At 44.3% G+C, this 12,570-nt stretch overlaps 1 protein-coding gene across 1 annotated transcript; it reads right to left on the bottom strand.

Moving 5' to 3' along the window:
- Positions 1-10,253: 10,253 nt before the first annotated feature.
- Positions 10,254-12,199, bottom strand: LOC128367145 (forkhead box protein O6-like). Its single transcript, XM_053327968.1, has one exon. The coding sequence runs from the start codon at positions 10,801-10,803 to the stop codon at positions 10,285-10,287; it is 519 nt and encodes a 172-aa protein (XP_053183943.1). The 5' UTR covers positions 10,804-12,199; the 3' UTR covers positions 10,254-10,284.
- Positions 12,200-12,570: the final 371 nt, after the last annotated feature.

Genomic DNA, 12,570 nt, shown 5'->3' with positions numbered 1-12,570 from the left:
TTTCCTCACTTCCCTCTGTGTGTCTTTCTATCTCTGTCTCTCTATCAATTTAATATTTTCATCCCCTCTTCATTGACTGAGCCAGCCTGCCCCCGTCTCCCCACTCTCTCCTTATTAAATCTCTTTATCCTGGTTTCAGAGAATGAAGACATGCGGATCAGCGTCGTCACTGACTGGCTGCGGACTTTCCTTTCTTCTTGGTGCCCCTCTCCCTGCTGTGCAGTGGAGAGAATGAAATAAGGAAAGACGACATGCAACCACCAGTAGTCTTGACCTTTATCAAGCTCCAGTGCCTGAGGCAGGGTGAATGAGACATTAAGAAAATGACTGAGCATTATTAACCCCTACTTACTTACACACACACACACACACAGATATTTAGCACACTATCTGGTCTGAACAATGGCTCTGATGCCTTTCTCCTTGGACTGCACTTCTCTGACAGTTAAGGATAAGCTAAAGCCAAATGATCAAACAGGGAATAACATTTATGCATTCTGTGTCACGTCACTTAAGAAAGAAAAGAATGGGAAGACGGCCCGGCCTGCCAGCTCAGATTGTTTAACTGTGATTGATCCCTTGTCGAGCTCCAGCTTCCCAGCACTCCTGCGAATGCCAAGTCCTGTTGAGAATTGATGCTTCATTATAAAGCAACCACACAGGTTCTTCAAATGATGCATCAGTCTCTAAGAGAAAGCTGGACCTGTGGGCCAGATGTTAACCCTGACGGCTGCAGTCCCAGCCAAGCTGTGCTTCTAATGATAGATCATTTCCCTGCCTCTCTGTTCTTCTTTCTTTCGCTTTTTTTTGCCCGTGTGCACAACTGGTGCATGTGCATGTGTGGCCGTCCTTCTACTCCAGTCAATCAATGAGCAGAGACAATTCCCAGAGTGACATTTACGGAGAAGAAAGAGAGCCATTTATCACTTTAGTTTTGGGATAATAAAAGAATGACTGAATGAGCCAGTGTGTGTGTATGTGTGTGAGGGAGAGAGCAGGCGAGAGAGAGAGAGAGCTAAAGATGAAAAGGGGATTTCAAAAGCACATGAAAGGAGCAGGAGAAATGAGCGAGGGAAGAGGGAAATGAGTGATAAAAAGGCTACTTTGTGGGGAGGACTGAGAGTGTGAAATAGAACAAGTGAGGAGAGGAGAGAAGGCCGTGAGTGACTGACAGTGAAAAAGAGAGCACGAGAAAGAAGGGTAGGAGAAGAAAAAAAAAGCCTGGGGTACGGAAAGAAAAAAGGCAGAGAGACAGAGGAGAGGGGATAGAAAAATGCTCACTGCACAGAGAGAAAGAGAAAGAGAGGGAAGAGGCAGAGATGAAAAGAGGCTCTAAAAGAAAGACAGAAAAGGAGAGAGGAAACAGTCAGAGACAGAGCGAGGCAGACGTGCTGGGTTCATTCAGGGCTATGAGCAGAATTGGCGTTCAGACCTCACACGGTCAGCATACTAAACACCGGACCCAGTGTCCTGACCCAGATTCATGCCACTGACATACAAATCCAATAGGGGGGGGGGGGGGATTTCACCCTCATACTCAATGCCTGACCATACCTCCCCTCAACACCCCCTCCCCACACATACACACAGACATACCCCTCGATCCCAGCTGGTCTCACAGTCACCTCATAACCCAGCAACCTCGCCTAACAACCTCCCCACACACGTGTTGGCTCCCACGCTGATTTGCTCACACATGGGTTGCCTTACAATATACACACCCAGACACACCTACACATTAAGCGATTTATTTCAAACGCTTTTCAGCTCAGGTGAGCCAACCTTACAACTGGGGTGCAACGCTGGTTCCTGACCAACCACTACCCGAGGTGACCTCTGTAGCTCCATCTATCAGCCGTGGATGCATGGCTCAGCCGCAGCATATCCACCAGCCATTAGCATAACAAGCATCTTTCTTGAACATAACTCTTGCTACTCTTCCTCTCCTCTGCCCTCCTTTTTCTGCCCACCTGCTCAGATCAGTCAACGTTAACTACATTTCCCTTTGTGAGGTGGCTCCCTCCATCACTCGCCGGGACCGCCAAGCTCAGGTAAACTGATCGACGGCCCTTATACGCTCTCCTTTCCCCTCCCACAATCCTCTAGCTCGTGACAGGGCCTTGATGGACAGGCAGAGAGGTGCAAGAGACCCAGCACGTGGCTGCCAGGAAAAGGTCCGGAGATGGAGCATTGTGAAATACACCGTTTAGCTCGGCATACATCATTTCTTTCTCAGGGACAGACACGGCAATATGCGTGCACAAGAACACACACATTTACACACATGCACACGACCATCAATCGCTTGCATACAAGAAGAGATATCCAACGCAGAGAAAAATTGAATTAGGAAATATGGGCACCATGATTTGTGGGAAGCCAGTTTTGTGGCCGGGAGAGAAATACAGCTTGGAGCACACTTCATCTTACAGTGAGAGCAAAGAGGAAGAAGCATCTGTGTTGTTTATCTAAAGCCCCCATCTAGTTACAATGGCTTGATTTGAAATATTCATATACATGTATGACAAGATCAGGCCCATTATGTTGCTCTCTCGGCGGGGCTTCACTGAATGGTCTGAATGGAAACCCATCAGTCAGAGTAAATTATGAAGACAAGATACATTTCATAAGCCTATAGATGGGCATGAAGAGGAGTATTATTGTAGCCTGATATCAGTCATGGCAACACACGTTCTATAGTGTCATCAGTATGATAATATGCTATAGGCTATTTCAAGGATAAACCTACCATTATAATACTTCATAAAGCATATAGCCAAAGGAAAACACATTAGGGTTTGTGTAGCGTGCACCATGAGGCATTATATGTCTTGTGTTTTAGATGAAACTGTGAGTAAACAAATGGCACTTCAATCATAATGAACCATAAATCACACAGCCTACTAGGGCTGCAACAAATGATTATTTTCTTTATCAATTCATCTGTCACTTATGTACATTTAATCTATATTGTTTTGTTTAATCTATAAAATGTCTTTGAAGGAGCCAAAAATGACATCTTGAAATTGCTTATTTTGTTTGACCAACAGTCCAAAATGCAAAGACATCTATAATTCATGATGATATAATAATATAAACAGAGAAAAGCAGCAAAATGTCATATTGCTGGAAACAACAAAGGTTTGGCATTCATCACTGATAAACGACTGAAAACATTTAATGATAATCAGAATCATTGATGATCCATTATCTGCTGTTAATCAACTTCTTGTTTCAGCTCTACAACCTACTAAAACATCCTCCAGATTGTATCTTTGTTGGCCAACAAAGGAAAACATTCCATAGCAATGACCAAACAGTGCACATCTTTAAGTACAAATAAAAATAGCATATTCATAGTACATTACAGCTATTAAGGTGTATGCTAATATGAAGTAGGCTAGCCTGAGGCCATCTCTCTGTGATAGGGGTGAGGACGGGAGACGAAGCAGAGCGTAGTGGAGCAGAGCAGGCCCTGTAGTGGTAAAGAAAGAGACAGAGAGAGTCGACCCAGCATGACTACCGCCTGCCTGAGTGGAGCAGCCTGCCTGCAATTAAGGTGGAATCAGGGAGAAATCTGCGCTGCCTTGATAATGAGCCTCGTCTGAATTATTAACGAGAGCTGTTCCCCTGGGACCCAGGCTCCCACTGAGCCCATCAACCCCCCCAACACACCCAAATGCGCGCACACACACACACAGAGTTACACACACATTCACTCACACAAGACGAAGGGAGAGATATACATGCATTGCACTCAGAAACACACACACACTGACAATCACACATTATGCACATTGACACAGATGAGCAACAAGCATGCCGCTACACATGGAGACCGAAATTTCCAGCACATATTATTCACACACTGAAGTGAATATCCAAAACCATTTGCAATATGTTTAATACAAACAACATTTCTCTGGAACGAAATAACATCAGATTAGACCTGACAGAGTTTTCTTTTTTTTTGAATAAGCTATTTCAATATATCATTTGACTGAATATGAAAAATGCCTTTTGATGCATGGATACTGTCCATTCAACTTACTCCACTGTTCAAGCCTGTGTAATAACAATGAGCATGATCTTAACCACATTACATTAGGAAAGCACATACTGAGGTATTTTATTTTTGAGATGTAGACCAGTTCTTAGATGATGAGTCATTTAGTGCGAGTTACTCATTTTGGAAAGTATTTATGGTCATTAATAAAAAATTCTTTATTCTAGGAGTAATACTACTATTCACTGACAAAGACCTGTGGGTCCTCCATTTATTCTGTTTCAATAAACCCTATAAACTAGCAGAATATAAGCATTTTTATTAGTCTCACTCCAAGTCACAGGGACAAGCTGAACCTATTTTTACTGGTGTCAGTAGTGTTGCTGGAGGGTAACAGAGCAGGAACACAGTGACTTTTATTCCTATTTCATTGAAATGTGGATGTTGTGAGTGTATGCCCAGAGTGTGTCCAGCAGCACTAGCATGGCATATAGACCCCCCAACAGAAGAAGACCTCTCTCTGTTCCCTTCCTCCTCCCCAATTTCATAACCCGCTCCCTGGAAATAAACAGAGATGTGTTCTAATCATCCAGCACTGGTGTAACACTCAAGGCTGCCCCCCCCCCCCACACACACCTCCCCAACCTCCTCCCATCAAATCTCCATGACATAAAACTCACACAGCCTCAGAGAGAAACACACACCACATTCTGTCCCTGCAGCTGTGAATGGTTTTGCCAAAAAATCCGCGGGCGCTTACCAAACAGAGCCACGCCTTCCATATGAGCCAATCGCCGCGAGTCAGACAGGTTTCAAAACAAATCAGACAGCAAAACAGCACCACAGAAAGTCGCTTCCGCTCTGTCAGCCCCCTCCTCTCCCAAGAAAAAAAAAAAAATTGGTTCACCCCACCCAAGAACAGAGTGTTCCTCCATGGGTGGTTTGAAGAGGCACAAGTGTGTTGTGTGTTTCGTGCAAATGTGTGTGCCTGAGCTAGAGGGAATAGTGGAAACCATCACCCTAAATAGTGCAATGGGAAAAGAATGACAATTTATCTATGCTTCACTATGCTGCTTCAGTTTGGGAGAAAAATGAACTGAGAAGTGTATTTAATATCCTGAGAAATGTCACCAAACTGCTGTAAAAAAGAAAAAAAAAATGCAGAGCAATGGGTAATAAGCTTGGTAAGAAATGCTTCAACAGCTGAAGTTCAGTTCAGCTGAGAAGAACATCCAAATTAGTTCAACCCTGTCGAATTGGGAACTTGACAATCTCATCCTCTTGTATTCTGCTCCAAAAGACCCACTAGCTGAGAGTCGTCGAGCTGGGGAAAATCCAGCATTGTTATCCTATTATCTCTGAGATAATGTGAGATATGAGATTTCCCTTAGATAAGAGGAGGCACGATGCTTAAGGCAGTCTAGATCACTGGCAAGAGACTGTTAAAGCTCAAAATCCTGATGCCATAGTCCCCATGAGAAATACTCCTCACCTCAATTGGCCCTCATGCCAAAAACCACTAAGACAGAAAGAATGTATAAAATGTCTAATGGATAGATAGATGGAGGGAGCAAAACAGAAAAGAAGAGAGATGAAAGAGGAGATAACATGGATGTCTGCTAGATGGAGTGATAAGAGAGAGTGAAGTAATATCAAAGGCAAAATTATATTGTTTTTCATATTACTGTCTACTGATTGCTGTCTCCCATATTTGAATGCGTGCCCATGCTTTGGTAATTTGCATGTACATTAATCATTTTCAGTGAGAAATGAACTGCCACGGCTGCCTGAAGGCTGCAGGGGGAAAAGGCAGTGAGGACGGGCTTCTTGGCATCAGACACCCGGCTCAACCTGAATATACTGCCTGAACCCAACCTGGCTCCGGCTGCAAGAGCCAAGGGGAGATGTAAGGTGCTCATAATCCTACACCATAAATCTGTCCAGCATGCATCATATGCTCTCATTTTGCGAATGTGTGTGTGTGTGTGTGTGTGTGTGTGTGTGTGTCTGTGTGTGTGTCTGTCTGTCGCACTCTCAAATTACTCTGCTCCCCTGAGCCAAGACGGAGGATAAAATATGAATCAGCTGAAGCCTAGGATAGTTTCCAGTCTCTCCAGACTCCCCGACCATCATCAAACGACACAAGCATGCACGTACGCATTCCTGCACCCGCACAGCAGACACATGCACGCAACTCTACACACTCTGAAAGTTTCAAGTCTCTCCACTTCATGCTAAGCTCCTGTCAAACACACTCTCCGCTGCACATTTGACATTCATATCCCTCATATTTGCCAAGTGTCTCTCTACTGCAGCTGCCTGTGCATGGTGACAGGATTACGAGAGTCTGTCTGTCTCTTTACCTATAAATCAATTAGATAAAGTGATATGATCCAGGCCAGTTATAAATACTACTGCATGTGGAGACAGGGGTTATGTGCCTTTACATAAGATAAGACTACAACACATATACCTACGGAAATATCTCTCTCTTCATTTTTTCACATACAGGTGGTCTTTCCTTTTCACCACCCCTGTAGTGACTGTCACAATCTCTGTTGCTGTCATGTTACTCTCTCTTTTTGAGCCTGTCATTTATCTGATTTTCACCAGTAAAGGAAACCCTGTGACCTCTTACCCTGCTGGCACCTGCCCGGACATCTACCTAAAGACTTTAAAAAATAACAGTCTAGCTATGGATTACAGTGTCTGGGTGACTGCCTGGCACCCTGACCGCCCCGCTGCGCAATCCCCTGGCATCTCACTGCAAAAAGCCCTGCACTGCAAACATAAACAGGGAAAACTACATGTGGTACATCAACACAGGCTGAAACATACAAAATATAGATGCACTGTAAAAGCAACTGCATCCAAACTATAATGTGAGGCTATCTTATTAATCACTTTTCTATTTATTTATATGATTAAGTATTTTTTCACCCACGCTGGCATATACAGAAAAGCAAACCCTTCCCCCCACAGCATAACAATGCCATTATCTTCTGACACCCTTGAAGTTAATGAACTTCTAGGTGCCTACAGGGCAATCCCCATGCCAAGTTCCCTGTAAAACCCACCATTAGAGGCATTAGGAAGTCAGGAGCTAGACTACGCACCATTCTCCGCAGTGACACGCTGTCAGACCAATCAGCAGCCCCAAACACACACGCCTATAGAAGTAGACAGCCCCTCCCCCTGCTCATGCCCCCACAAAGACGCACACAAATAGACACACACACACAACACAACCAACCCTGACGCTTTGTTGCAATTGACATGTGCTTCTCCCTTGCACTGCATCCACATGCGTTCGTGGATGCTCGCACTCAGATATAATCAGCCATAGAGGCATAAAACGTAACCGGGCACTCAGGGCTTCATAATCAGTCTCTAACTTGAGTTAAGAATCCTGCAAATTTCAAGGTCGGAAAATAAAGGCCAATGAAGTTATCACTAATCTGTAGTAGTGATTCGCACCCTCGTGGAAAGTGTAAGAGGGTTTTGCAAGTGCACAATTCTCTGTAACCTCCCTCCAGTAAGGAGATGATTAGGAAGCCATGACCTCAGACTGCTGCAGCCTTCCTAGAAGTCAGAAGCCATTAGGTATTTATAGGAGCTTAATGGTACTGTCTAGGTGTACTGGCTGTCTAATACTCATGATCGAGCCAGCTTCACATCGTTTCCCATACTAGTCACAGCAGGATGAATTGCAACACACAATCTGCATTTGAAGATGATTTTTACTTAAAGCCGCTACGTATAGTGCAGGTTCGATAAACTGTCTAAAGAGGTTCCTTTGCTTTTAGTTGGTCAGCCCCCGCCCACCACCACCAACCCCCCCCCCCCCCCACATAACCCCCCCAGCCTGCCTGCCTCCTACGCAGACAGCCAACCTATACCACTTAATTTCATTTCATTTCATCAGCAGCTTACCAACAATTCTTTCATATATTTTTTTATTTCCTTGCATGGCAGAAAAAAAGCAGACTGCTTTGCATCAAATGCTTTGCTCATGGATGATATTGTTGATTGAGATGAAAATGTAGCGGATGATACAAGTAGTGTTTTCCAACTTGCAAATGCTTCTGTCAAATATAATTGCCTGATATGATTTGTGAAATTATACATATGAAAGTGCACCTGTTTTGTGTGCTATAGTGAGGGGAGGAGGGGGTGGATCCGGGTTTGTGGTCTGCATCTTTATGCTAAACCTTGACAAACTTGCTCTTAGAAGCCGAGTTTACAAAGCGATCCTACAATTAATCGCTTCTGAAACAGATGTTTTCATGTGTCCACACCCTTTTCATTCCATAACTATCTAATCAAATAATATGCATGTAAATGTCTTTTCATGCACTGAAAAAAAAAGCTTACAGTATGCCAAAATAAAAATTAATGATCACACTCCTAAATTTAAAAAAAAATTATATAAGGCTTCATTATGTACTCAAAACCCTGCTAATTCAAATGAGATTCTTATTTAATGATCCAAGTTTACTTCAAAAGTAAAAAAAAACAGTTATTGCAAGGGCCAAGTTAGGCAGTTGCATCATATATTAGACTTCTACTGTACATGCACGTATGCAGCTGGGAGTAATAATATTTACATCTGCTGTTTGTTTGATATCTGTGTATAAGCTACACATGAGTCCCAAGTGTGTTTACATTACCACACTGTCTCTGACCAAAACCAGGTCAGACTTCTTACTGACATTATGGCTGCCTGCTTTAAACGACTTACCTAATCCCCCGTCATTACCTGGAATGGGCCCCATGTCTCGCCTGTGGCCTGAAATAGCCCAGGACCTCAGACTGCCACTGTCAAACCCCCTAATTTGCAGTTTCATAAATAGCAGACTGAGACTTTGGCGCTCAAGATAAAGTGGCCCTGTGGTTTAAGAAGTTACCTCTTGGTGCGAGTTCAGCGCCTAATGGAAGTCTACCTAGAGACACACCTTAGCACAGTTCACTTTAATGGGGCAGGCTTAAAGTGTCAGTCAGATGCTTGTGTTTAAGCCTGAGGCCAACAGAGGAGACACATTTCTATGTGGTGACAGAGTTTATGTTATGCAACAGCAACACAAGTTTTGACAACAGGCTATGCACATATGAATGTATGCTGTTGGACACTAGTCAATATTTTAAGTCTTTGATTGCATTTGATGATGTGAATGACACGCCTGGATAAGTAGGAATCATATGACAATGCCAAGCCAGTATTTCTTCCTGTAAGTATTTAATAGGATAAATTTAGCAGTAAGCATTTAAATAAATGTTCAATAATGAGCTTACACTGAGGAAGAGATACGACTAGCCAATGTGAAATCATCTCTAAATCCTGCTCAGTAACAGTAGTAGTAAAAAAAAATCTTACAAACCCAAATATAATGTATTTCACAGGAACCCTAAGAGACTCTGGCAATGAACACTGACAATGCACCCACAAAGAAGTATTATACTGTACACCCTCTACCTTCTCACACATTGCCAGGGAAATGGACTATATTCAGATGCAAAACTTAACATCTAGTCTTGAGGTCTGAGCTCAGAAAGGTGAACGAACAGGACAAGCACTGCTGCCCTGCTGATCTCCCAGCCCCTTCTCCCTGTCCTCAGATGGCCATAATGAATAGCAACAAGATGAGGCTGGGACCAGAGGCTGATAACATGGGCAGATGTCCAGGAGGTTACTCTAGGCTCCCAGCCAGACAGGCAGCAGTGGTGGACTGTGGTTAGTTGTGAGCACCCTCTTGAATATTTACATTGTAGACAGCTGATCTGTGATCTCATACAAGTGTCTCTGTTGATAGATTTTTTAAAGATAAGTGGAGGACAATATGTAGTCCCCGCCACCTTCATGAAAACACACGGGACACTTTCTTCTATTTATCTGCCACATTTATTCGCAGCAGATAAGGACATAAATCATTAACCACTGTGTTTCTGCTCCTGGTGAAAGGATTTCATGCACTACTACGGACGCTGCTGCCCATCATGAGCTGCTCTCTGCAGCTGGGATGAGCAAAGCCTTGTTACACACACAGCAAGGGACTCCACTACAGTCTATTATATTCTGCCATCAATGATCTATTAGAATGACTGACGGCAGTAATGAACTAAGACAAGATAACGCATGGCACCATTCATGCGTAACCGACACGGAGTCCCAGGGTGACATGTGTATGGCACAAGGGGTGAAAGAATCATAATGGCTTAGTGAATAGGAATAATACTCAATATTATCACCAGACACTCTGTGATTAACACGTCAAACCCCATCAAGCTGGCATGTATGTTCTATTCCTTACCTTCCAGCCAGCTGAGCTATTACTGTCGCCCTTATCCTTGAAATAGGGCACAAAACGGACCATCCAGTCGTATATCTGTGACAGCGTGAGTCTCTTTTCAGGGGTGCTCTCAATGGCGCGGGTAATGAGATCCGCGTAGGACTGGTTCCCCCACGCGTTCCGCCGCGAGGATTTGGCTTTGCGCAGCGGTCCGGTCACATCGAGAGCCGCGCCAGCCAGGCATGGGTGCGTCGCGCCTGTGGGTGCCGGGGCGCCGGCTGGATGCTTCAGTTCTCCCGGCGTTCCGCCCACGAGCCCCGCTCTGCAAGCTGGGACGTCCTCCGGTTCCACCTTGATGTTGGCCAGTGGAAGACCCCCGCTGACCTCGTGTCCACCGGGGAAATCCTCCGGGCAAGGTAGCGGCCAGGTGCATGAGCGAGGCCGGCTTTGCGGCTCGAAATCCGAATCAACCTGATGAGCGTCTAATTCGTCGTCCTCCATCATCAACATTTACCCTTCAGTTGAAACGGAATAAATCAAATGAAGAGCAAGGGGAGGGAAATACCTCCACGATTCCCGTATCCCACTGTCTTCAATATCACTTCACGTTGAAATTCGCCTTGTAACACGGCTATTAAGCTTACAGTCTGAATCAATAAGAGGGAATTGAGCGGAGTAGAATGATCATGATGAACACGAGCAAAAATCACAGCATCGCGTGTAAAGATAAGAGAAGTAATAAAAGTAAGAGTAATTTTTCGTCCATTTTACCTGGAGTAAAATATCAAATGGTGATTAAAATGCTTCTCATTTAACAGTCCACATCACTCCCAAGACAGTCAGTCTCAAACGCGTGTCAGAGCCAGTCACAGGGCGCTTTTCAATCCAGTTGCAGCAACAGATGATATTTAAGATAAGGAGCACGTTTGGAAAGCATCGTCGATAAATCCTCCAGAAGACAACGGGAAGAATGGGAAAAGAGAGGGAAAATCACCAGGGCGATAATGCGTGATTACCGTGAATTATTAAATCTTCCAGTCTGCACGGATTAAGCTGGCAGCGGCACATTCAAGTCCATTCAGCCTGAACAGCACAAAACTGTCTGCAATTATAATGAAGAGGCGTGCGCATGTGACGAATCGATAAATTCCCAGTCTGGAGAAAAAATATATGAAGAAAAAAATAGTCCAGCAATCAAATCTCGTATCCACTTGTCAGGATGATAAAATTGGCTTTTATCACACCTCCTCTTGCTCCCCTCTACCCCCCCTTGCCTTTTCTCACTCTCAGATCCCACACATGTTCGCATTTGCTTACAACTCGTTCCGTCGATGTGAACCGAGGATGACGCGCCGGCGCTGTAGTGGAGATGCTGCCAATTGGAGTGCGCTCACGAAATCAATACTCTGCGAACATGATTACTGAGAAATCCCGAACTCTCTCTCTCTCTCTCTCTCTCTCTCTCTCTCTCTCTCTCTCTCTCTCTCTCTCTCTCCACCTTCTCTGTTATGAACGGAGGGCGCAAAAGCCACATTCTTAATCAAAACTCTGCACAATGATATTTCTGGTGGAGAGTCACACCGCGCAATGTGTGCCAGTTTCTGTGTCCAGCCGTGATAAAACAAAACATTGTGAAAACCACAAGGGAGAATTTCGACAAGGGTTTTGTCTTCAAAAAAATAAAAAATACAGTGACTGATAATTGCCTTTGTGCGTAACAGATTGTCCGAGGCACCATGTGCAGTCCAAATGCCCTCCGGGGGAACTCACGGTGCGCAGGAGGTTTCACCTCTGCTGATTATTTGCAGCTCTACTCCAGTGAGTGTAATTTTCTATGCCGATTAGACAGATTTAGCTCAGATTAGGAGTAACCCTAGATTTTAATCCGAGAGGAGTGAGGTGAAATGGGGCTTTTCAGAGGGCAGAATATTAAAAAAAATCATCTCTACTCCGCACTCCAACTAATGTGAAGAAAAATAAAACAGTTGCACATTATCCTCTTCAATTGCATTGGCAAAGCCTCAGCGCAAAAAAACCCCAGAGAATCTGCTCTGACAGATACAGTCCTCAGACCCCTGTGCGTAATTCTGCTACACTGACCAAGGGGGATTCCTCCCCTCCAACCCACCCTCCTAAAATCTGACAGCTGGGCGGGCACATAGTCACAGGTGCTCAAATCTCATTGGTTGTCTATTTCCCTTACACATACATAGATGGGTTGAAGGCCCTACAATGTACATCACTATCTTTATTCAACCACAAAAGATTTGCTGAGCT

Source organism: Scomber japonicus, chromosome 10 (genome assembly GCF_027409825.1).
Source record: "Scomber japonicus isolate fScoJap1 chromosome 10, fScoJap1.pri, whole genome shotgun sequence".
Classification (NCBI taxonomy): domain Eukaryota; kingdom Metazoa; phylum Chordata; class Actinopteri; order Scombriformes; family Scombridae; genus Scomber; species Scomber japonicus.
This window is presented reverse-complemented; position numbering and strand designations above follow the sequence as displayed.